This window comes from Trypanosoma brucei, chromosome 6, assembly GCF_000002445.2.
Source record: "Trypanosoma brucei brucei TREU927 chromosome 6, complete sequence".
NCBI classification, from domain to species: Eukaryota; Euglenozoa; class Kinetoplastea; order Trypanosomatida; family Trypanosomatidae; genus Trypanosoma; species Trypanosoma brucei.
This window is the reverse complement of record NC_007279.1, coordinates 341,510-361,267: the sequence shown is the minus strand read 5'-3', so window position 1 is coordinate 361,267 and position 19,758 is coordinate 341,510. Positions and strand designations below refer to the sequence as shown.

The 19,758-nt window shown below is 39.1% G+C and overlaps 3 protein-coding genes across 3 annotated transcripts, besides 84 other annotated features; all 3 read left to right on the top strand.

The window, feature by feature from the left end:
* Positions 1 to 10,987: part of a sequence feature (sequence corresponds to BAC RPCI93-3A7) that runs on past the window's edge.
* Positions 55 to 77: a microsatellite.
* Positions 208 to 232: a sequence feature (AT_rich).
* Positions 314 to 343: a microsatellite.
* Positions 514 to 533: a microsatellite.
* Positions 633 to 656: a sequence feature (AT_rich).
* Positions 814 to 886: a sequence feature (GA-rich).
* Positions 1,194 to 1,256: a microsatellite.
* Positions 1,290 to 1,344: a microsatellite.
* Positions 1,467 to 1,515: a microsatellite.
* Positions 1,531 to 1,563: a microsatellite.
* Positions 1,569 to 1,616: a microsatellite.
* Positions 1,721 to 1,751: a microsatellite.
* Positions 2,165 to 2,283: a sequence feature (T-rich).
* Positions 2,421 to 2,465: a sequence feature (CT-rich).
* Positions 2,470 to 2,494: a microsatellite.
* On the top strand, positions 2,599 to 3,654 carry Tb927.6.840 (hypothetical protein, conserved; the record flags this gene model as incomplete). Its single annotated transcript, XM_840114.1, has 1 exon — positions 2,599 to 3,654. The coding sequence occupies one exon, from the start codon at positions 2,599 to 2,601 to the stop codon at positions 3,652 to 3,654; it is 1,056 nt and encodes a 351-aa protein (XP_845207.1).
* Positions 3,909 to 4,032: a sequence feature (A-rich).
* Positions 4,169 to 4,204: a microsatellite.
* Positions 4,332 to 4,397: a sequence feature (CT-rich).
* Positions 4,555 to 4,581: a microsatellite.
* Positions 4,643 to 4,675: a microsatellite.
* Positions 5,003 to 5,052: a microsatellite.
* Positions 5,067 to 5,090: a microsatellite.
* Tb927.6.830 (hypothetical protein, conserved) lies at positions 5,234 to 5,824 on the top strand (the record flags this gene model as incomplete). The annotated part of the gene is made up of 1 exon (XM_840113.1): positions 5,234 to 5,824. The coding sequence occupies one exon, from the start codon at positions 5,234 to 5,236 to the stop codon at positions 5,822 to 5,824; it is 591 nt and encodes a 196-aa protein (XP_845206.1).
* Positions 6,322 to 6,378: a microsatellite.
* Positions 6,790 to 6,813: a microsatellite.
* Positions 6,850 to 6,890: a microsatellite.
* Positions 6,941 to 6,979: a microsatellite.
* Positions 7,095 to 7,115: a sequence feature (AT_rich).
* Positions 7,342 to 7,417: a sequence feature (CT-rich).
* Tb927.6.820 (pumilio/PUF RNA binding protein 4, putative) lies at positions 7,580 to 10,546 on the top strand (the record flags this gene model as incomplete). The annotated part of the gene is made up of 1 exon (XM_840112.1): positions 7,580 to 10,546. The coding sequence occupies one exon, from the start codon at positions 7,580 to 7,582 to the stop codon at positions 10,544 to 10,546; it is 2,967 nt and encodes a 988-aa protein (XP_845205.1).
* Positions 10,816 to 10,857: a microsatellite.
* Positions 10,914 to 10,974: a sequence feature (A-rich).
* Positions 10,988 to 19,758: part of a sequence feature (sequence corresponds to BAC RPCI93-3D8) that runs on past the window's edge.
* Positions 11,024 to 11,056: a microsatellite.
* Positions 11,130 to 11,175: a microsatellite.
* Positions 11,314 to 11,379: a microsatellite.
* Positions 11,467 to 11,501: a microsatellite.
* Positions 11,629 to 11,671: a microsatellite.
* Positions 11,722 to 11,772: a microsatellite.
* Positions 11,806 to 11,872: a microsatellite.
* Positions 11,960 to 12,000: a microsatellite.
* Positions 12,038 to 12,097: a sequence feature (GA-rich).
* Positions 12,170 to 12,196: a microsatellite.
* Positions 12,199 to 12,264: a sequence feature (A-rich).
* Positions 12,323 to 12,399: a sequence feature (T-rich).
* Positions 12,402 to 12,426: a microsatellite.
* Positions 12,493 to 12,535: a microsatellite.
* Positions 12,666 to 12,784: a sequence feature (T-rich).
* Positions 12,797 to 12,838: a microsatellite.
* Positions 12,946 to 12,967: a microsatellite.
* Positions 13,024 to 13,060: a microsatellite.
* Positions 13,109 to 13,156: a microsatellite.
* Positions 13,360 to 13,432: a sequence feature (GA-rich).
* Positions 13,520 to 13,579: a sequence feature (A-rich).
* Positions 13,618 to 13,654: a microsatellite.
* Positions 13,898 to 13,939: a sequence feature (AT_rich).
* Positions 13,965 to 14,003: a microsatellite.
* Positions 14,203 to 14,225: a sequence feature (AT_rich).
* Positions 14,337 to 14,401: a sequence feature (T-rich).
* Positions 14,570 to 14,595: a microsatellite.
* Positions 14,696 to 14,741: a microsatellite.
* Positions 14,785 to 14,839: a microsatellite.
* Positions 14,840 to 14,903: a microsatellite.
* Positions 14,842 to 14,933: a sequence feature (A-rich).
* Positions 15,092 to 15,235: a sequence feature (A-rich).
* Positions 15,357 to 15,403: a microsatellite.
* Positions 15,538 to 15,570: a sequence feature (AT_rich).
* Positions 15,677 to 15,739: a sequence feature (AT_rich).
* Positions 15,818 to 15,869: a microsatellite.
* Positions 16,041 to 16,091: a sequence feature (AT_rich).
* Positions 16,118 to 16,187: a microsatellite.
* Positions 16,333 to 16,357: a microsatellite.
* Positions 16,403 to 16,430: a microsatellite.
* Positions 16,433 to 16,466: a microsatellite.
* Positions 16,566 to 16,616: a microsatellite.
* Positions 16,618 to 16,638: a microsatellite.
* Positions 16,758 to 16,780: a microsatellite.
* Positions 16,850 to 16,875: a microsatellite.
* Positions 16,987 to 17,011: a sequence feature (AT_rich).
* Positions 17,289 to 17,321: a microsatellite.
* Positions 17,840 to 17,863: a sequence feature (AT_rich).
* Positions 18,049 to 18,117: a sequence feature (T-rich).
* Positions 18,622 to 18,661: a microsatellite.
* Positions 18,701 to 18,761: a sequence feature (A-rich).
* Positions 19,008 to 19,052: a microsatellite.

The following is a 19,758-nucleotide window of genomic DNA, read 5'->3' as shown; positions in this document are numbered from 1 at the left end:
GGGAAGGAAGCGTGGCGTTGGTAACGTACATTATTTTCAAAAGCAAAAGAGAAGATATATATATATATATATATATAAGGAATAAAGGATGAAGGATAAAGGATGAGGGCGGGAAGATTAAAAAGAGGAGAAAATAAACAGGTTGGAAACCCAAAACAGAGCAAAAGGGTTAACGAATTCCACAGAAGGAGGTGAAAAAAGAAAAAGAAATTATTTTTTTAAAAAAAAAAAAGAGTTGAAAGGATTAGCAGAAACGAGGGGCGGCAGGGGAACCGATATTTTGTGAAGTATTGGAAGAAGGGAAGAAAAGTGAAAATGAAATAAAATGAAATGAAATGAAATGGGGTGAATGCGTTTAAAAAAGAAAATGAAGCGGACGAAAGTGCACACAAAATAAAGGCGCCGTCTGTTGTATTTTTATATATTTTATTGAGCCCGTCACGCATTCACCTACCGGTGCATCTGTAAGCATCGCAGCTAGTTGAAGGGGGGAAATCATGACATTAACCATTAATATATATATATATATATATTATAATTATAGCAATAATGCTGATGATGAAAGAGAAAGAAGGGAGAGGGAAGGTACTGAAACGGGAATAAAGAGGAGGAGAGGTAAAGCAAGATGACTCAAATATATTTTTTTTTAAAAAAAAGGTACGCACAAAACACGATGATAATTGTTATTATTTGGTGACTTAAGAAGAAAGTGAAGGACTCGTAAAGATCTTTCTTAAGTCTGCGCAGTGTGGTTTGGTTTAACCTGCGAGTCCCGCGATAGATTCCCGACCTTTTCGTTTCTCTACAATCAGTTTTCTTATGTTTTTTCTTTACTTTTTACTTTTTTTCTCTTTTTTTGCTTCGTCTCTCTTTCTCTCTCCTCTTCAATGCGTTGTGTGCGTGTGTGTTTGATTATTTTTATTTTCACTTCTTTCCGGATGGCCCCATTTCTTTACTTTCATGCGTTTCCACCAGTACAATCATTTGGTTATGAGCGATGGAATTTATTCGAAGCTGCGTTTGGTGCCGTTGTTTTCTTAGCGGCGTACGTCATTGCCTTACGGACTCATTTCACTCAAGTTTGCGCGGTATCCTCCCAATGACATCCGCAACTGACAAACACAAGCGAAGATGCAGTTGCTCAATAGTGCAAGTAGTCATACATTTTAGTTTATAAATAACTAAACATAAATTATATATATATATATATATATATATATATATATATATATATATATATATATATATATATATATGCACTTGCAAATGGTCATGTGTTCCGCATCATGTGTTGTTGCTGTTGTTGTTATTGTTGGCGTTGTTGTTTTTATTATTATTATTATTTTGCTTTCACTTGAAAGCACCTGCACTGACACAATTTTTTAGCTACAGCCACATCTTCATTTTCATTTTCTGTTACTTCTATGCTCCCAACCACCATTTTCACTCACATTTGTTTATTTGGTTACATATGTATAACTATGTACACAAATATAAATATATATATATATATATCTTCATATCTTTGTGTCTCTCTCTCTTTCTTTCTCTCTTTCTCTCTCTATTTCTGTGTGTGTGTGTGTCTTTGTGTATCTGCATGTGCGTTTACTTGTATGACGTTACATGCGTGTAAATTTTTTGCTTATCAAATAATCGCTTATATGCTTATTTCTCTAACGCGTCTTCTCTCCCATTACCTTATCCGTTTTAGTTACAAAAGTATTATAAGCATTATTATTATTATTATTATTTTCATTTACACTTCGTAGCGTAGTTCTCTTTAGGCGCTCATCGCATGGCAGAATTGACACACGCATATGAGGACACTGTTGTATCCAACTACAATATCAGCAAAGCAAGTGCGATAAATTTCTTTTTTTTTAAAAAAAGAAGAAACAGTTTCGTTATCGCATCAAACTGCTGGAGCTAATTAATTAGAAATATCTTCACTATATTATTTTTGTTTTCCTTCTCACTTACTTACCTTATTTTTTTTTAAAGAAAAAAAAGTATGTTTTGCCATTTCTGCTTTGTTACCTGTCCCACTTCATTTCGGCGTTGGTGTTTGAATTCTTTCTGCATATCAATTGTTCTTATCATTATCTTTTTCTTTTTCTTCTTATTTGGTTCACAAGCTTCACCGCAGCAGTTACGTTCGAGACTGAAAATAATAAAGAAGAAAAATAAACGAAAAGGGAGAGGAAAGAAACAAATAAATAAAGGTCAAGAACAAAGAAGTAGAATTAGGAAGAAAGGATCAAAAAAAAATAAAGAATTAAGAAACGGCTCTCAGTTTATCCCTTCCTTTCACCGCACAAAGAAAGGGAGAGCACAGTGAGAAAAAAAGGAAAGTTATATTGAGTAAAAGAGTAGTTATTTAGGGTTGAAGGAGGGAACATCACACAAACACACACACACACAGAGAGAGAGAAAGAAAGAAAGAGAGAACAAAAAAATAAAAGGAATCATACAGACAGACAGACAGACAGACAGAGACTACACACACACGCATACGAAGGGGAGCACTTGTATTATACGTAGAGGGAGGGGGGAAGATAAATAAATAAATACATACAAAAAAAAGGGTGAACAGTCGCGATGGTTCTCACATTGGTTGGGTCGCTTGAGGATCATAACGTCCATCGCATCCTTCTCGTTGCCGCTTTCGCTCAGACAAAAGTGAAAGTTGCCCCCATCACTGATGGAGTGGAAAATGCAACGGAAAGCTATCGGCTAAACTGCCACCCGCTCGGGCGTGCGCCAGTTCTGAAGTCCGATGAGGGTTATTTGTTCGGCACCAACGCCATCATTCGGCATTTTGCACGAACGGAGCGGCCGTATGGTCCTCATGGCAGTTTGCGTTACCCCACACCAGAACACACTGTACCGTATACTCTTTATGGTAAAAGTGAACTTGAAGTGGCAGCAGTAGATCAATGGCTTGCCTTCATCATGACAGAAGTTGATCCGCATGTTCTTCAGATAGTTGAGGCGGAGAAGCGTGGCTCGAGGCGACAGGAACAAGCGGCAGCGCAGGGAGCGTGTGATGCGGTCTTAGAGGCTCTGGGTGATTTGGAGCAGCAACTTAAGTCAAAAAAGAAGCAACTACAAGGACACACATGCAACGGCAGCACACACCTTAACGGTAGTGTCTGTGTGGAAGAAGCAGATGGAGGTTTGTCGGAGGAGGAAGGTCATATCGCCTTTACTCCCCGCGGCACTACGGCTCTCCGTGGTTGTCACACATACAACATTAAGAGTTGTACGGAGGAACGACATGAATCCAGCTCTATTATGGGAAACAGTCCCCCTGACAGCAAAGAAAAGGGCAACGACGCTTCTTCCTTCCCATGGCAATCATTGTGTACAGTTAATGTAATGTCGCCACGCGGAAGTGCAGGTACCCCACGGCCCGTAACAATTGCACCACAACGGAATGTAGCTCCACCAAGTGATATTATTTTTTTGGTAGGTGACTCTCTCACGGCGGCAGACCTTGTCGTGTCAATGGCCATCGTACAGGCAGCCACAACAAAACTGCTGATGCCACTCGTCAAGCAGAAGTGCCCAACGCTGACGCAGTACAGCAGGGTTATCATGCGCCTTCCCGTAGCGGATAACCTGCGAACGGCGCTGAAGATAAACATCATGTAGATAAGGATGTTATCTTACTTCTTCCCTCTCCTTCCTTTCTCCTCCTCCCCTCCCACACACATACACACGTTTTCGTGTTTGTTTGGCCGTTTTCTTTCTTGTTTTGTTTTTGCGTTTGGTTGGTTGGTTAGTTCTGTTCGTCTCTTTTTTTTTAAAACTTTATTTTATTTTGCGTGTTTTTTTTTTCCTTCTCTCCGGCATGACGCTTAAACCTTGCTTTGGTTGCGCCTCTGTGTGCCCTTCCCTTATGATCGTTTTTTTTTTCTTTCGTTTCTTCGTTGTTTTCCTGTTCCTCTTCCTTTGTTATTTACGTCGCTTGTTGTTTTTGTTCAGTTGTTTACGCTTCTTTTTTTTTTTTCTCTCTCTCTCTCTTTTGTTAACAACGAACTATCACAATTTGCTACCCGTCCCAGAGACAATAAATAAGTGAACGAATTGGAGGAGGAGGAGGGAAAAAAAAAATAAGGGTTTCCGTTGTTGCGGTTGATATTTTACACGTTGGCGTGCATGGCACTTTTTTTTTTTCTGTTCTTTTTTTTTTTCTTTGTTTGTCGTTGTTGCTGCAGTTGCTCCATTTTATTTTATCTTTTCTGTGCATATGGAGAATTTGTGGCGTTGCGGGTGGGAGTGACAAAACTGAAGTGAAGGCGAAACCGACATGATGAAAGGTGAAATGTAGAGTGGAAAATAGAATGAAAGAAAAAAAAAAAGAAGGAGAGAGAGAGAAAGGGAGGAAGGGAGAGTAGATTAAATGTAGCCCTATTCTGCTTTTGTTGTTATGTCGTTTCGATCCTCTCTTTTTTTTTTTTTTTGAGGGGAGGGGGGGGCTTAGCACAACCTGGAGGGTACCAAAACACGAATCGCAGAGGCCAAATAGACAAACAAAAATGCGAGAAATTGATATATAAATATATATATATATATATAAGTGCGACATTCCACCAGTTTGCTCCCCTCCCCGCATCCCTGTTGGTTTATCTGTCGGTGGTGTTATTGTTATTGTTATTGTTGTTGTTGTTGTGAATATTTACTTATTTTTATGTATATGTGTGGTGTGTCCACTAATAGATGTTGAGACGAGCTTTTGTCTGCCGTGTGTGTGTGTGCATTGCGGTAAGTGGGGAGAAGGTGTACAAGAAGGCAGAATAGAAGAGAGAAGAGTGGTCATGTACTCGTATACGTACGACAGGTTTGTAGTTAGTATTGTTTTACCCATCGTGTGCATCGTGTTGTTTCACATGACATTATTTCGTCTCCCACGCGTTGTTCGTATACACGATTGTCTTCTGCGACACATATAGTTTTCATTCCTGATAATTATCTTTCTCTCTCTCTTCTTTTTTTTTTTTTGGTGTTGTTCTTGCTGCTGTTCTTGCCGCTGTTCTTGTTGTTGTTGTTTTGCGTTTTTGGTTTGTGTGTGTGTGTGTGTGTGTGTGATGAGTTTCATAGTTTTTTGCTGCCTTTGTCTCCTCGGGGTGGTGGGGCCGTCACACTCGTTACAAGGAGCGAGGACAAGACATATACTAGAAGAAAAAAAAAAGAGAGAGAGAAAATATCAAAAGCAAAAGCAAAATCATAAATGACCGCAACGACAACGCCTAGTAATTCCTCAAGTCTCAAAAATGACTGCGAAGAGGGTGCAGTGGGCGCTCAACTTCTCTACAACAGCACGGAAAAGACTGCCAGTCGTTTGCTTTTGAGTGCTGAACGTTACGTAAAGGCGGGACAGGCGCTTTTAGTTCTCGCAGTTGCCTCCGCTGGGGTTGTGGGTCTTCTCGCCTCATGGCAATACCGCCGCATCCATCGGGTTTGGCGCATTCGGCACCCGCGGCGATTAGCGCAGCAGCGGCAGGCGATGTGGGCTTTCGGCACCTTTGGAACGGCAACATTTCTTCTGCTGCTGAGCCCCATTGGTCCGGGAGGTTTACATGAAGCCCGACTTGAGGATGTGAAGCGGTTGGATGATATCGCTGTGCGGGCGTTAATATTAAAACGGCGGTATGAATCCGCTGCAGCTCTTGCGGCCACATTGAGGGAAAATGAAACCACAGGCTGGTGGTGGAGGACAACGGCCCAACAGGAAACGGAGGCGAGGGAGATGTTCGAGCGTTGTGAAGACGAATGGAGGGCGCTAATGAAGGAAAGAATTGCGATTGATCCGAACGTGTGAATGGAAAAAAAAAAGGAATAAACAAAACACATAGCGGCGTGTGTGCGCATGTATTGTTGTATTGTATTATGTTTTAGTTTTCCTCTTTGCTTTTGGTGACAGTGTCGCTTTCTACTTAACTTCTCCGTGCTGGACCGCGTCCGCTTTTCCTTCTTTTTGACTTTTTTGTGTTTCTGTGTATGTGCCCTTTTCTTAAAGTGAGAAACAGTTGTTGTTGTTGTTTTGTCACTTATTATACTTTCTTATTAGTGACGCCGCCTTCTACCCGCGGAGGCGAGAAAAGGAAAAAAGAAGGTGACGAAATGACACTTCATTATAACCGTCATCACAACAACTTTCTTGCAAGGAAGCGGAATGAAAGCATGATGATGCGGTCATTCCGTATTGATTCTTGCGTTACTTCTCCCACAAACATTCACATATCTTTTTTGGTTTTATATTGCGGATGCTTACTCACATTGAATGGCCGGAAGAGGGAATGATCACACAAAAGAAAAACTATTACTACGATTACAACTGTTATTATTATTATTATTGGTGTTACTACTGTGATTCTAAACTTTAGTTCCACTTAGTCTGCTGGTGTGTCATGCAAATAAACAAACATACATATCTATACGGGCGAGTTCTTTTTCTCTTCTGTCAATTAATTGTTTGTTTTTTTTTGTTACGTTTTAACATTTCTTGTGTATTTCCTCCCGCTTACTGGGCAGCTTCTCAACATGAAACCGAATGAATGCACGAGGAAGTAAACATAGAATAGAAAAGTCACGGAAAGAAAGAGGCTAAATAAAAATTAAACGGCTCATTCCTTTTCGTGTTACCGGAGAGGTTATTTTTTTTTTTATTGATGTGCCCAGAAGCACAGAAAAGGAGTTGTGGAGTACGCGTGTAGAAGCGCTCCTACTTAAATACCATACGTTTAAAGAGAGAAACTGGCAAAGGGCCTCGTAACATTTTGTGTCATTATTATTATTATTATTATTATTTTCCTTTCCATTACCTTTCCCAACATTTTGATCCTGTTTCTTCTCTTCTCTTTTCTTTGACTCTTTTTTTTTTTTTTGTCGTCCAATTTCGCATCACGACGTGTTCACACTTCCGTCCAAACCGCTAATATATATATATATACATATATATATATACAACATATATTTGTTAACCAAAAGGAAGGTGGATTGCAGGGAAAGAGAAGGGAACAACAAAAAAAAACTCTCAGTGACTCCTAAGGGAGGAAGAAATATACACACGAAAAGATATATAGCCACACAAATATATAAATAAATATAAAGATACGCATACTCGAATAGAAACGGAAAGAAGAAGCTATCAAGAGAAGAAAATAGAGGGGAGAAGAGGAATAAAACGAAGAGGTAGTAACGGAAAGGTTGAAGCACCGGCCAGAGGAAAAAATATAATTTTTCTCTTTTGTAGGTTTTTCTTTTTTTTTTTTTTGATATTTTTAGGTGCTGGTTGGGATCCCAGCAACTACTGTTGTAGTGAGACCACGAAGCAATAGAGAGAGGGAAACGGAAAGAAGTGAACGGGAGAGGAGAGGAGGGGAAAAAAGAAAAAGAAAAGAAGAGACGAGAATAATTGTTACATCCCTCGCGCCGGATCATGACAACCATGGAGGAAGAAAACATAACGTCTAAACTTTCAACCCTCCTCGCGCAAGTGGCTGCGGTGGAGGCAGCGCGGGAGCTCGAGGCAAGACGTCACGGGTGCTCTAACATCAACATTAGTGACCTTACAATGGAGGCCAGTGCCGAGGTGACTGGCGTAGATGGAAATTTAGGAAATGGAAAAGGATGCGCAACCGCAATGGTAACAAGAGGGGGAGGCGACGAGTTCTCAGAACGCATTTGGGAGCGCCGCCACAACGCCAGTCTTTTGGGAGGCCCTTCCGCTGGCAATTCTCCAATGGATGTGAAACGGTGCTCACTCTGGGGAAACTCACCGCCATGTCCGCGGAGTGTGGGGCGACCTGTGGACGATAACACCTTCACACGCTCAATAGTCGGAGCGACAACGTCATTGGAGGTTTCGCCTCTCGCCCCTGAGGGAGGCCTGTTAATGGTTGAAGGAAGTAGTACCTTTACACCTTGTGCTTACCGCCGCCGTAGTTGTCAGCACCTTGGCGAACCTGCGGAGGGTAGCGCTACCACACCATCCGTATCCCCCACTTCGGTAGCCGCAGGGCTTACACCTTCTGTGTACAGCGCCCGCGCCACCAGGTCGGAATCCGCACACGGTGCTGCCATCAGTGGCGTCGCCGCTATTGCTGCCGCCGCTGCAGCGAATTCCACCACAGTGGCTTCTGCCAATGCGAACAACACCGCCGGGATCACAACTCAGCGAACAGGGGAACCACTTGAGCTGGCGGGAGATCCTTCACCGGGATTTATTGCACGACTTGACTGGGGTGATGCTGTTGATCAAGTAACAGGTGGAGAAACCAAGGATGTCCACGCAAGCAGAAGCGATGCACATTGTCTCAATGAGGCGATTGGCGGTATTAATCTTCTGGACGAGTTGTCGCCTTTATGCACACCAAATACTCGCAGAACGAGCGGGAGGTGGGGATCAAATTTGGGTATACGTCCCACAAGTGATTCTTCCTACAGCCAGTTGGCACGCCCAGAGAGGCTACCGCCACAGGAAAGCGATTTGTTGCTTGGAGGTCGTAGTGCCGGAATGGCCGATTACCAACGTCAGCAGCAGCACCAGAAGCAGGAGTTGCACGACACCTACCCACTGCGTTCAGGACAGCCGTACGAACGGTTCACGCTCTCGTCGGCAGCTTCCGGTGCGGTAAACCGGAATCCCATCATGAGCCACGGCAGCAGGAACAACAGCACGATAGATATGATGCAAACATCTGGGACCAATCCCAACAGGCGAATCTCATTTATGTCGGGCTCCGAGCACCAAGGAAAGGGGTGGAGCGGCGAAAAGGCGAGGGATGTGCACGCGGCCTTTGCAGATCCCACTGCTTTGCTCCGTGCTGAAGAAGATGCCGATGCTCTCATGCGGTTAGCAACAAAAGTGGTTCATCACCGCCACTACAGTTCTCACCCAGTTATGCAGCAACGAGATCTAAACGTGACGGCGTTAGCCGGAAGTATGATGAGTGAAAACGGCCAGTCTGCTGCTTTTACTGCTTCCGGTTCACAAAACTCACACGACGCAGCGGCACGCTCGCGGGCCCCTGTTCAAATGCCCCTCCACGGTGGCCGCATCGTGAAGCTGGCAGCCGACCAACAGGGTTGTCGTATGTTACAATCCGTGCTTGAGCGCTTTCCATTCCACTCCTCAGAGGTGCAAAAAGTTATCTCCGAGTTGTTGCCGGTGCTTACAGATGTTATGAAAGACCCGTACGGAAATTTTTTGGTCCAGAAACTGCTTGAGGTTGCGCCGGATGAGGAACGGATGCGGTTGCTGGACTATCATATATCGGCTTCCCTGTGCGATGTTGCCATCTCCCCGCATGGAAACTACGCTGTACAAAAGTTAATTGATTCACTTCGCTCTAGTCAAGAAGTCCAAGTAGTTTGTCGGGCGCTTCAGCGTGGAACGCTGCAGCTTATGACGGATCTTAACGGTGGTCACGTTATTCAAAAGCTGCTTCAATGCATCTCGCCGAAGGATCTAACATTTCTGTACGATGTCATTGTGAAGGACACCGTGGATGTCTGTAACGATAAACACGGCTGCTGCGTCGTTCAGAAGTGTATGGACCACGCAATAAATGTGCATCTGCAACGAACTCAAAAAGCAATACTCCGTCACATGTTGCAACTCTCCCTAAATCCCTATGGAAACTATGTGGTGACTCACCTCATCAGCATGTGCAACTCGCAGTCACAGCGACACGTGGTTAATGAAGCCGCTCACTGTGCAGGACCAGCCCTCGAACTTCTATGCGCGAACAAGTTCGCTTCCAACGTGGTGGAGAAAATTGTGCAGGGGTGTGCGCCGAGCGCCAAGCTAGAATTGTGTCGATTCTTATTTAATAGGTCCACAATCAACACAGGGATGTCAGCGAGGTTAATGGGGATGGATTACGTTTTGGGGGAACAGGACCCACAGCAGCGGTTAATGATCCAGCCTGCCGCTGCATTTGTTACTCCGTATCAGGAAAACACGGCATTGGAAACCATCGTCCTGAATTCATACGGAAACTACGTTGTGCAGACGATGCTTGATGTGCTTCCCATTAGTCCTGAGCTTGCTCAGTTGCTTTTTCTTTTGCATAAACTCAGTCCTGAAATAATGAAACACAACTTCGGAAAGCGTATTGCCTCCAAGATGGAACAGGCAAGGGAACGTATCATTACCCACTTGCAGGAAAGGGGCGTCAACGCGGGTGAGGCGGATTTAATTGGGAACCGTTACACCGACCGTCTGGCGGATGTCAGTCGCTCCGTCATCGAGTCGTCGTTTCATTCAAATATCCCTATGGATCGGCCAGCCACCAATTACAACATCAATGGCAGCGGTACGGCTGGCGAAACACCGCAGATGAAACCACAAGAAGTCGAAATCATTAAAGCGCTTTTGGCTTCATTGGGAAGTTTCGCACCGGCACCACCACCACCACCCGCCAGCGCCGCCGGATCGGTGAGGGGTCCGCTAGCAGACGTTCAGAGGGCTGTCGATGTGATTAGTGGCCCGCGCTCAAATAAACGAAAGCAAACGCAACGCGGCAGGAAGGGATGATGACGGTGATAAATTATTATCATGATGCTGTTTTTAATCGCTCAAGTAATTACTCGTTTTGCTCGCTTTAAGCCCGCTGTTAAATGCATGGAGTTTTGACTGCTGCTGCTGGTGGTGGGCGGGCGGGCGCCATTGAAGTGCTTTTCATGGAAATTGGGTTGGAGGACAGTGGAGATGGGGAAAATGGAAGCGGTAAAGGGAACGGGAGCGGGAAATAATATAATATAATTGAAGAGAAAGAGGAAGAGGGAGAAAACTGATGATAGCCCTAATGATGATGATGATGATAATAATAATAATAATCATAATAAGGACAGCAAACAAAAAGAAAAAAAGAGCAGCAATAAGTTCGAGTGTGAACGGGACCTTTTCTTCTCTCTTGGTTTTTTTTTCTTTTTTTACTTCCTCTTCGCTCCCTTTTTTTTTTTCGTTATTGCTGGTGTTTGGTGCTGTTGTTGTTATTTACTGGTAGTTAACGTTGTTTTCTTTGTTGTTGTTGTTGTTGTTGTTCTTTACTTACCGCCTTCTTTTATTTTTCTTCTCTTCATCCAACAGTTTCCCGTTATTTCATCGTTGTTTTAGTTTTTGTTTAGTTCTTTTGTTGTTGTTGTTTTGTTTTGTTTTTTTTTTGCCTCTCTCTTTTTTTATGTTGTGCGTTTTGGGTTTAGGTTTCGGTTCCGGTTCCGGTTCCAGTTTTTTTTTTCGTTTTTGTTTGCTTCTTGACGTTTGCGTGTCCGCATTTTCCTCTACTGTTACTCACTTTTTTCATTATGATTAGTATTATGAATGTCACTGTTATTACTGTTATCATTATTATTATTGTTTTTTATTATCTTACGACGCGTGTTTGTGTTAAAAAAACAAACAAACAAACAAATGAATTTACCTATATAACATAAATAGTAATAATGGTAATAGTAATTACTATTGTTATTATTATTATTATTATTATTATATATATATAACATATAATATAATATAAGTGTAAATGTAGTGAGGCATTTGCAGCAAAGGGTGGCGTTATCGCTGTTGTTTTATTTGTTGTTTGTTTGAAGGGTGCGGTGGAGTTTATTGTGCATCCGTTGCTTCTTTGTGTGTTTTTGTTTGTTTGTTTTTTTTTTAGTTCTTTGACACAGAGACAAGTGAACATATAAACGGAAATATGAAGCAGATCAATAAATATATATATATATATATATATATGTATATATATATATATATATATACAGATGCATAAAGAAAGTGAAGAAGGAAGAAGGAAAAAAGTAGATAAAAAAATAAATAAAAAAAAGTAAAAAAAAGTGAATAAATAATTAAATAAATAAAAGGATCTTTAAGTACTTGGCATAAATGAAGGCGTCGTGTTGGTTCATGTTAACATAAGGCCTCATAATGTCAAGTGCTTTTGTTCTTTTTGCTTTTCGTTTGTTTGTTTGTTTGTTGGTTGGTTGGTTGGTGCTTGTGCCTTTTTGTTTTGCTCCATTTTTAATACTCTCTCTCTTTCTCTGACTTTCTTTCTTTCTTTTTGTTTTTTTTTGTTTTCTTTTTTCTCCTTTCGAAAGTACGAGTCTTTGTGTTTCCGTGTGGCTTATTTACTTATTCGTTGTCTGTTTCTTTGCTTGTTGTGTGTGTGTGTGTGTGTTTGTGTGTTGTTGTTTTTTTAATTATTTCCTTTGCTGTGCTCTCTTTTTTTTTTTTTTGTTTTTTATTTTATTTCTAATTTGCTTCGCATGTGAAAGTAAAACTCAAATAAGTGAATAAGCAAATCAACCGGATAAATAAAATAAAATAAAAACAGAAGAAAAAAAGGGGGGAAAAACATTAACAATAAAAATAACAAGAAAAAGTAAGAAACGAATTGAATTGAATTGAGTTGAATTTTTTTTTTTGAAGAAAAAAACCTCTGATTTTCCGCGTGATCCCAAAATTGTATTTTCTCACTATTCTTCTTCTCTCTCTCCCTTCTTTTTTTTTCTTTTCTTTTCTTTTTATTTTTGTAAAGTTTTTAAACGCGACCGGGTACAACAACTAAAGTGGGGATATGGATAATGCAACAAAACAAATAAATAAGTAAATGAATAAGTGTTGGCACAAGTGTGTGTGTGTGTGAGAGAGAGAGAGAATATATATATATATAAAGTTAAAAAAAAAAGAAAAATAGAAGATAAAGGAACGGGAGTGCATGTGGAGATGCCAATAAATAAATAAAAATAATAGAGAAAAAAATAAAACTGAGAAGCTTTAAGAATAGAGTAAGTGAGTAAGTAAGTAAGAGTGAGTGAGAGAGAGAGTTTGTTTGTTTGTTCTTTAATTTTATTTTTATTTACCACCGCAACAATACCAACTTTATCCCTTTCCCCCCCCCCTCAAAACCCAAGGAAGAGGGTTTTTTTTTTAAAATATATATATATATATATATATTCCTTTGCAATGGGAGTAAAAAGGAATCAATTAGAGGAGAATGTTTTATGGTCGTCATTATTATTACCGTAATTAGTATTATTATTATTATTAGTGGTACAACAAGAGAAGAATTCTTGAAAAGAGAAAACACAAACACAAAAAAAATAAGATAAGATAAAAAAAGAAAAGAAAAGAAAAAAAAGAAAAAAGACTGGAAAGAAGTGAAATGAGGCGAAATAACGGAATGAATTTTAAAAAAAAAAACCTCTTTGAGTGGATGCGAGTACGTCAAGTAAAGTTCGTTTACACATCCCAAAGGCCGTTGCTTTTCATCATTTCTTTCATGTGTGAATTTGTAAGTCTATGTACTTATTTTGTGTGTTTTATTTGTAAGTTACTTCACAGGTGTGTTCTCCCTTTCCCTTTCCCTCATCCTCATCCTCATCCTCATCCTTCTTTTTCTTTTTCTTTTTTTCTTCTTTTATTTTGTTACTTTGTTACTTTTTCCATCAAAATATCTTTTTGTCCCTCCTCACACAAACTCTTTCTCTCTCACACACACACGTCCTCTTTCTTTTACCTTTTCTTTTCCTTTTCTGTTTCTTGTTTTTGTTTTTTGTTTTTTTTTTTACTCATTTATTTTATTTTTCGCCCTTTTGTTGTGACTGTTATTATGATTGCTATTATTATTATTGTTATTATTATCAATCCTTCTTTGGCATATATAAGTTCTTATGCTTGTAACTTTGCGCTGTGAAGGGAAATTTTGCAAATTAGTTTGTTTTTTTTTTTTAAAAAAAGGGGGGGAAAATAGAAACAGAAAAGAAGAGAAAATGTAAAAGAGCGGGCAAAAGAGTTTAGAAAGCATGCAATGGTGGTGTACGTTCTTTTAAAAAAAAAAAAGAAGAAGCGAAGATCAATAATAAGATATAAGATATAAACAAAACGAATATTTTAATATAATTAATGATATTATTATTATTATTTTTAGAAGGCGCGCGCTGTGTTTTTTTTAATATATATATATATATATTTATTTATTTATATTTATATAATTCTGCACAACTTTTCCATCGGCTTCGGAATTGTTTTTTTTTTGTTTGGCGAGATAAAAAGAGAGGAGCGGTGTTTGTGTGTTTGTGTGTTTATTTATTTTGCCTTTTTTTATTTCGTGCATTTTTTTTGTGTGTGTATTCCCCTCCGGACAACCGTTGCGTGTGATTCGACACGTTTCTGCGCGATGAGCCTCCGTGATTTTTTATTTTATTTTATTTTTGTTTCGGGTGCCACGTCACTTCAACCAAATGAAAAAAAAACAACAAAAAGTGGGGGATATTTTTATTTTTATTTCTGTTATATTCGTCCTCTCTCTCTCTCCCCCCCCCCCAAAAAAAAAAAAGGAAAAAAAGGAAAAAAAAATGATCAAAAAACAAGCAATAGAAGAAAAAAAAAGATGCGTTAACAAACATTGCGTATACAAAATGAAATTATTATTATTAGTTTTAGTTTTAGTTTGCGTGTGCGTGTTTTGTTTTTCATCTATCTCATATTATTTTATATATTATAGAAAATGTTCGGAGGAGAGGAAAGGGGGGAAAGGGAAAGGAAACAAAGTATAATAATAAAATAAAATAAAATAGAAGAAACAATAGGAATGGGAGTGGGCAACGAGCTGTTGTTGTTTTCTTTTCCTTTTTTTTGTATGAGTTTCGCAACATTATGCAACACACAACAATATAATACCAATGCGTGTGTGTGTGTGTTTATGTTTATGTTTATGTGTTTTTGCATGGTTTGCGCCTACACCCACCTTTGAACTTGCAACAGGTTTTCTTTATATTTATATATATATATTAATGTATAAGTGTATAAATGTATTTATTTATATATGCGTCTGTGTTCGTGCTTGTGTTTTTGTGTGTGCGTGTGTATTTGTATGTGTATTTGTATGTATTTTATTATTGTTATTGTTATTGTTACTGTTGTGGTACCAGGAAGTTAAAGATGAATAACAGAGTTTGTTTCTCGTAATTTATTCTGCACTTCCTTCTAAATTTCTTTTTTTTTCTTTTTTTGTTATTATTGTGCGTGTAGTTGAGTCTTCATTACACTTCGCCTCAACTACACGAGAAGTGGGAGGCATTTTCGTCTCATTTCATCTCTTTGTGTGTTTTTGTTTTTTGTTTTTTGTTTTTTGTTATATTTTACTTTTATTGCTTTGTAATTTTACTTCCCAATTTTATTGCTTTGTTTTTTTTTTTCGTTTTTCTCTTCGGTTTCTTCTCTCATCCCCGTGCTGTGAACTCTTTTATTATTTTTACTTTTGCTACTGTACCATGACAAACAAACGAAAAGCAAAGGATTTTAGAAGGAAGAAAAAAAAGGAGGAGGAGGAGGAGAAAAAAAAATAGATAAATATATATATATATATTTATTTATTTATTTAAATTTATAAACGAAGATGTGGGGAAATTAAATGAAATAGAGGGATTTATTTATAGAAGATGAGATGCGTAGCAACATCAACACAACAACATTAATAACACGGTAGAGAAGAGGAGAAGTGTCTTCAGATTTTTCTTTTCTTCTAAAAAAAAAATAAAAATAAAAGAAATAATAAACGCTTTGATACACAAACATACATATATTTATATAAATATTTGTACTTGTGTGCTTTTGTGTTTAGTTGTTTTGTTTGCTTGCTTTTTCATTTTGTTTTTGTACGAGATATATTAATATTTATATATAAATATATTTATATATTTTTTGAAAAACAATATAAAAAAAAAAGCAACAGCTCAATAAAATAAGTGAATGAATGATGGCAACGATGATAACCGACGAAACGGTGGTGTTTTCACCTTTCTTTTTCTTTCTTTGTTTTTTTTGTTTGTTTGTTTGTTTGTGTGCGTGTTTTTTTTTAATTATTTTTCCCTTTTTCTACTTTACAGTTTCCTTTACTCACGCCACGTACGGGACCTAAACTGTCATGTTCCACCGTTGTTTTTTTTGTTTTTGAAGGGAGAAGGTTCTGTTTTGCTTTGTTTTTTCTTAACTTTCCCTTCCGTCCATCCAAATTTCTATCAAAACCTTTATAAATATATGAATATATGATATCTATAAATATATACTATTTATAAATCCCTTCTCACTTCTTTTTCCTTCTTTTTATTTTTGTTACCATTATTATTATTGTTATATTATATTATATTATATTATTATATTATTATTATTATTACTTCTGTTGTCTCCATTCATTACGGCATTTATGTGTTTCCCGTACGGTACCAAACGAGTGTGGAAATGGAGTAAAAACAGAAACAAAATATGTTGTTGACTGGAATATCGCCCTTTCATACGGCAGGGTTTGAACGTAGGCAACGATAAATAAATAAATAAATAAATAAAGATGGTCTTGCTGTTTCCCTCATTCCATATATATTTTTTTTTAAAATATACATATATATATATATATGTATATCCTCTTCTTCTTTCTTTTTTTTTTCTTCTTCTTCTTTTGCTACTCTCTTTAGCATTTTTTTTTAAAAGAAAAGATCCATTTCTTCATTTCGTAGCTAATAGATTTGCATTAAGTACGTGAACCAAATGGGAAAGGAAATAAATAAATAAATATATAAAGATACACACACACAAAAAAAAAAAGAAAAAAGGGAAGGGAAGGGAAGGGAGCTTGAAATGATATCGGTAAGTTGAACAACAAATGGCGCGTAGAGTCAACTAACATGTGGTAAATTTTCCAGATCCCCACCGGTGGTCCTTAAAATGTTAACATCTTTTCCCCTTCTTTTTTGTTTGTTTGTTTGTTTGTTTTTTCCTACACAAAACAAAAATAAAAAGGGAAGGGAAGGAGAGGAGAGGAGTTTTCATCGAATTAATGTAACTCAATTACTCACTCACTCACTCACACATATATACACATATATATACATAAACAATAAAAGCAATAAACAATATTCACACAAAGCACGGCGTTTTCATGGAACTTACGGATTTGCGCGTCTTCTTCTCACAACACCTTTATATAAATATATATAAATATATGCGTGCGTATGTGCTGTATGTGTGTGTGTTGGTTTATTCATATCTTCAACAAAACATATTAATGGAGTCGATGGGAGGAGGCGGCACATGAACAAAACCTCCTCCACCTTTCCGCCCACGCTTTTTAACGGCAGTAATGTTTTGTTTTGTTTTTATCTATTCGCGCTGTGCTGTCAGCACCAGATACATCTGGGAAATAATAACATCGGGGTTATGTAATGAATGTTGATGGAGCGGGGTGTGGAAAATTACAGAAATAACTCTAACGATTCTGCTGTTGTTATTATTGTTATTGTTGTTATTATTATTAGTGTTGCTGTTTTAAATGCGCCAAGTTGCTCTTTATTTTTAGGGAGGGGGTGGTGATTTTTTTTTTTTTAGTTTATTACAATACATTATGACTGTGTACTACTATTACGGGGAGCGGAAGGAAATTCTGCAGGGAGATTTCGTCCCCGAAAGGCTTTGGCATCGCGCGTTACTGAAGCAAGACATGGATATCATACGAGGAGACGTCCAGCGGCAGATTGAAGAGTTTGAAAAGGAAATGAAATCGTGGTCGCAAAAAAAACTTGCAGTAGGAAGTCTCACGGAGGAACATCAAAAACGTTATAATGAGGTAGTTGGAGCAAGGGACAGAAATATACGTTTCCTGAAGGTGATTGAAACTCAATATGAATTTTATAAGAGGTTAGAGGTGTGGCCAAATGAAGAAGACGTCATGTAAACATCCATAGCTCGTGGCGGAAAATCGGAAGGAAAATGTTTCTCATTCCTTTTCCCTTTTCCCTTTTTTTTTTTTTCTTCTTCCCCTCTCCCCCCCCCCTCTTTTTTAAAAAAAATAAAATATATGCATGTGTGTACGTCTATGTATTTGTTTGTCAGTCTGTTCGTTGCATTTGAGGGTGGAGGAGGAGGAGGGGGTTGTGCAGTTGGACACCGTAGTGGAGACGACCAGCCATCATGCGGGAGTATGGATGGGGCGGGAAAAACAAAAAAAATTAAAGAGAATAGATTTAAGGACGCAAAAAATATTTAAAAAAAAACAAAACAAAAAGAAAAGAAAAGAAAAGAAAAGAGAAGAGAGGGGGAAAAAAGTAAATAAATAAATTGCCTCTCACTTTTGTATCCACATTTATGTTGCGGACGATGCAGGGCGGGACCACTACGATGGGAAGAGTGTGGAGAAGGAGGAGAATGATGCCGGCAGTTGGTTGAGTGCGTTGGTGAATATGATAGAACCGCGAAGAGGTGGGAAAGGGGGGACTTATTTTGCAAGCGCATGTGAAATTAGTTATCGCGCCATCAGAGGCCCCCTTTCCCTTTCTCTTTCTCTTTCTCTTTCTCTTTGCCTCGTGCTTGTGCTGCCGGGTTAAAAGCGAAATGAAAAACAAAAACAATGGCGATAAATATAATCAGTTTCAGCGCGGCGGACGGTGCTGGCGCCAGGTGCGAAGCTTCCCACCACCCAAAAATAAAAATAAAACAATAATACATGCGAGAATTTGGCATGAGAGCCTTTACGGGCCATATACGGAGCGAAGTTGCTTCCGGTCTTGAAAAAGCGCCAGAGCCCCTCCACCACCCCCGCCCCGAACAAAAGGAAAAAAACACATATATATTTATATTTGTATATTTATATATTTATATCCTATTTTTCTCTTCGGCAACATGCCGCCATCATATTAATTCTGTTTTTTTTTTGTTGTTGTTCGTTTGTTCTGTTTTTTTTTTCTTTTTCTTCTTTGTTGGGGTTGTTATTATTCAATGGTGTAGGGTCTTTCACGACGTTGGGAGAAGGGGGTGGACGGTGTATGTATGAATTAACGGATGATGTGCTGAAAAGGCGAATGTAACTCATTCCTCTTAAGTACTCATTTTTGTGTCCTTTTCTTTCCATCCTACCTTAAAAAGAATTTACTTGACACGCTGTTGTTAGCCTTAGCACACACACACACACAAAAAAAAAAAATACGGGTGGAGACGTTGCGCCGCCATTAATAGCATCATTGTTGCTCTTATTATTACTATTATTATTACTGCCGACTCGCTCATAATGGCTGCCTCAGTTTCACGGATGGTGTTTTGCCGTTCTAAAGCATGGCAAAGATGTTCAGGAGCCAATGGAGCGTACAATTATGCATTTGGGCGCGTGAAATGTGTCCCCCGCATGCAAACTTCTCCCGTTGCCGCGGGGGCAACAAACACTTGAGGACTTGAAAGCAATGGATGGATGTTTGCGAAGGGGAATCAAAAGGTGGTTTCTCATATGGATTTGAATTGCGTAGCACAGCACAGTGCCACACAATCGGCGAGGAAATGAGGAGGAATGGTGAAAGTGAGAGAAAGGGGGGTGACTACTGCTTTTTTTAGAAAATACCTGCCACACTCCCACACACGCACACACATACATAAGTATTGGTCCTTAGTTTAGTTACGACTGCCATTTTAACTGCCAGCGGCAACTGGAGGGGGAAAAAGTGGCCGTAGGAACCGCGTGTGTGTGATGATACGCGGACTTGGAACCGGTTTCGAGTAGTGGGCGGGTGAGAAATCAGCCGCTACCGCACACCAACAAGATTTCCACAGGCACTTCTTCCCTTTCAGCTCCTTCTACACGTGTAGCCTCGCATTCCAAACTAAGTTGAGTGGAGATGCCCGGCTTTTCCGAGTTTTGCGGAGGCTATTTCTATCGCGCCCCAACAACAACAACAACATAAAAGTAACAAAAATTTCCGAAGGCTACG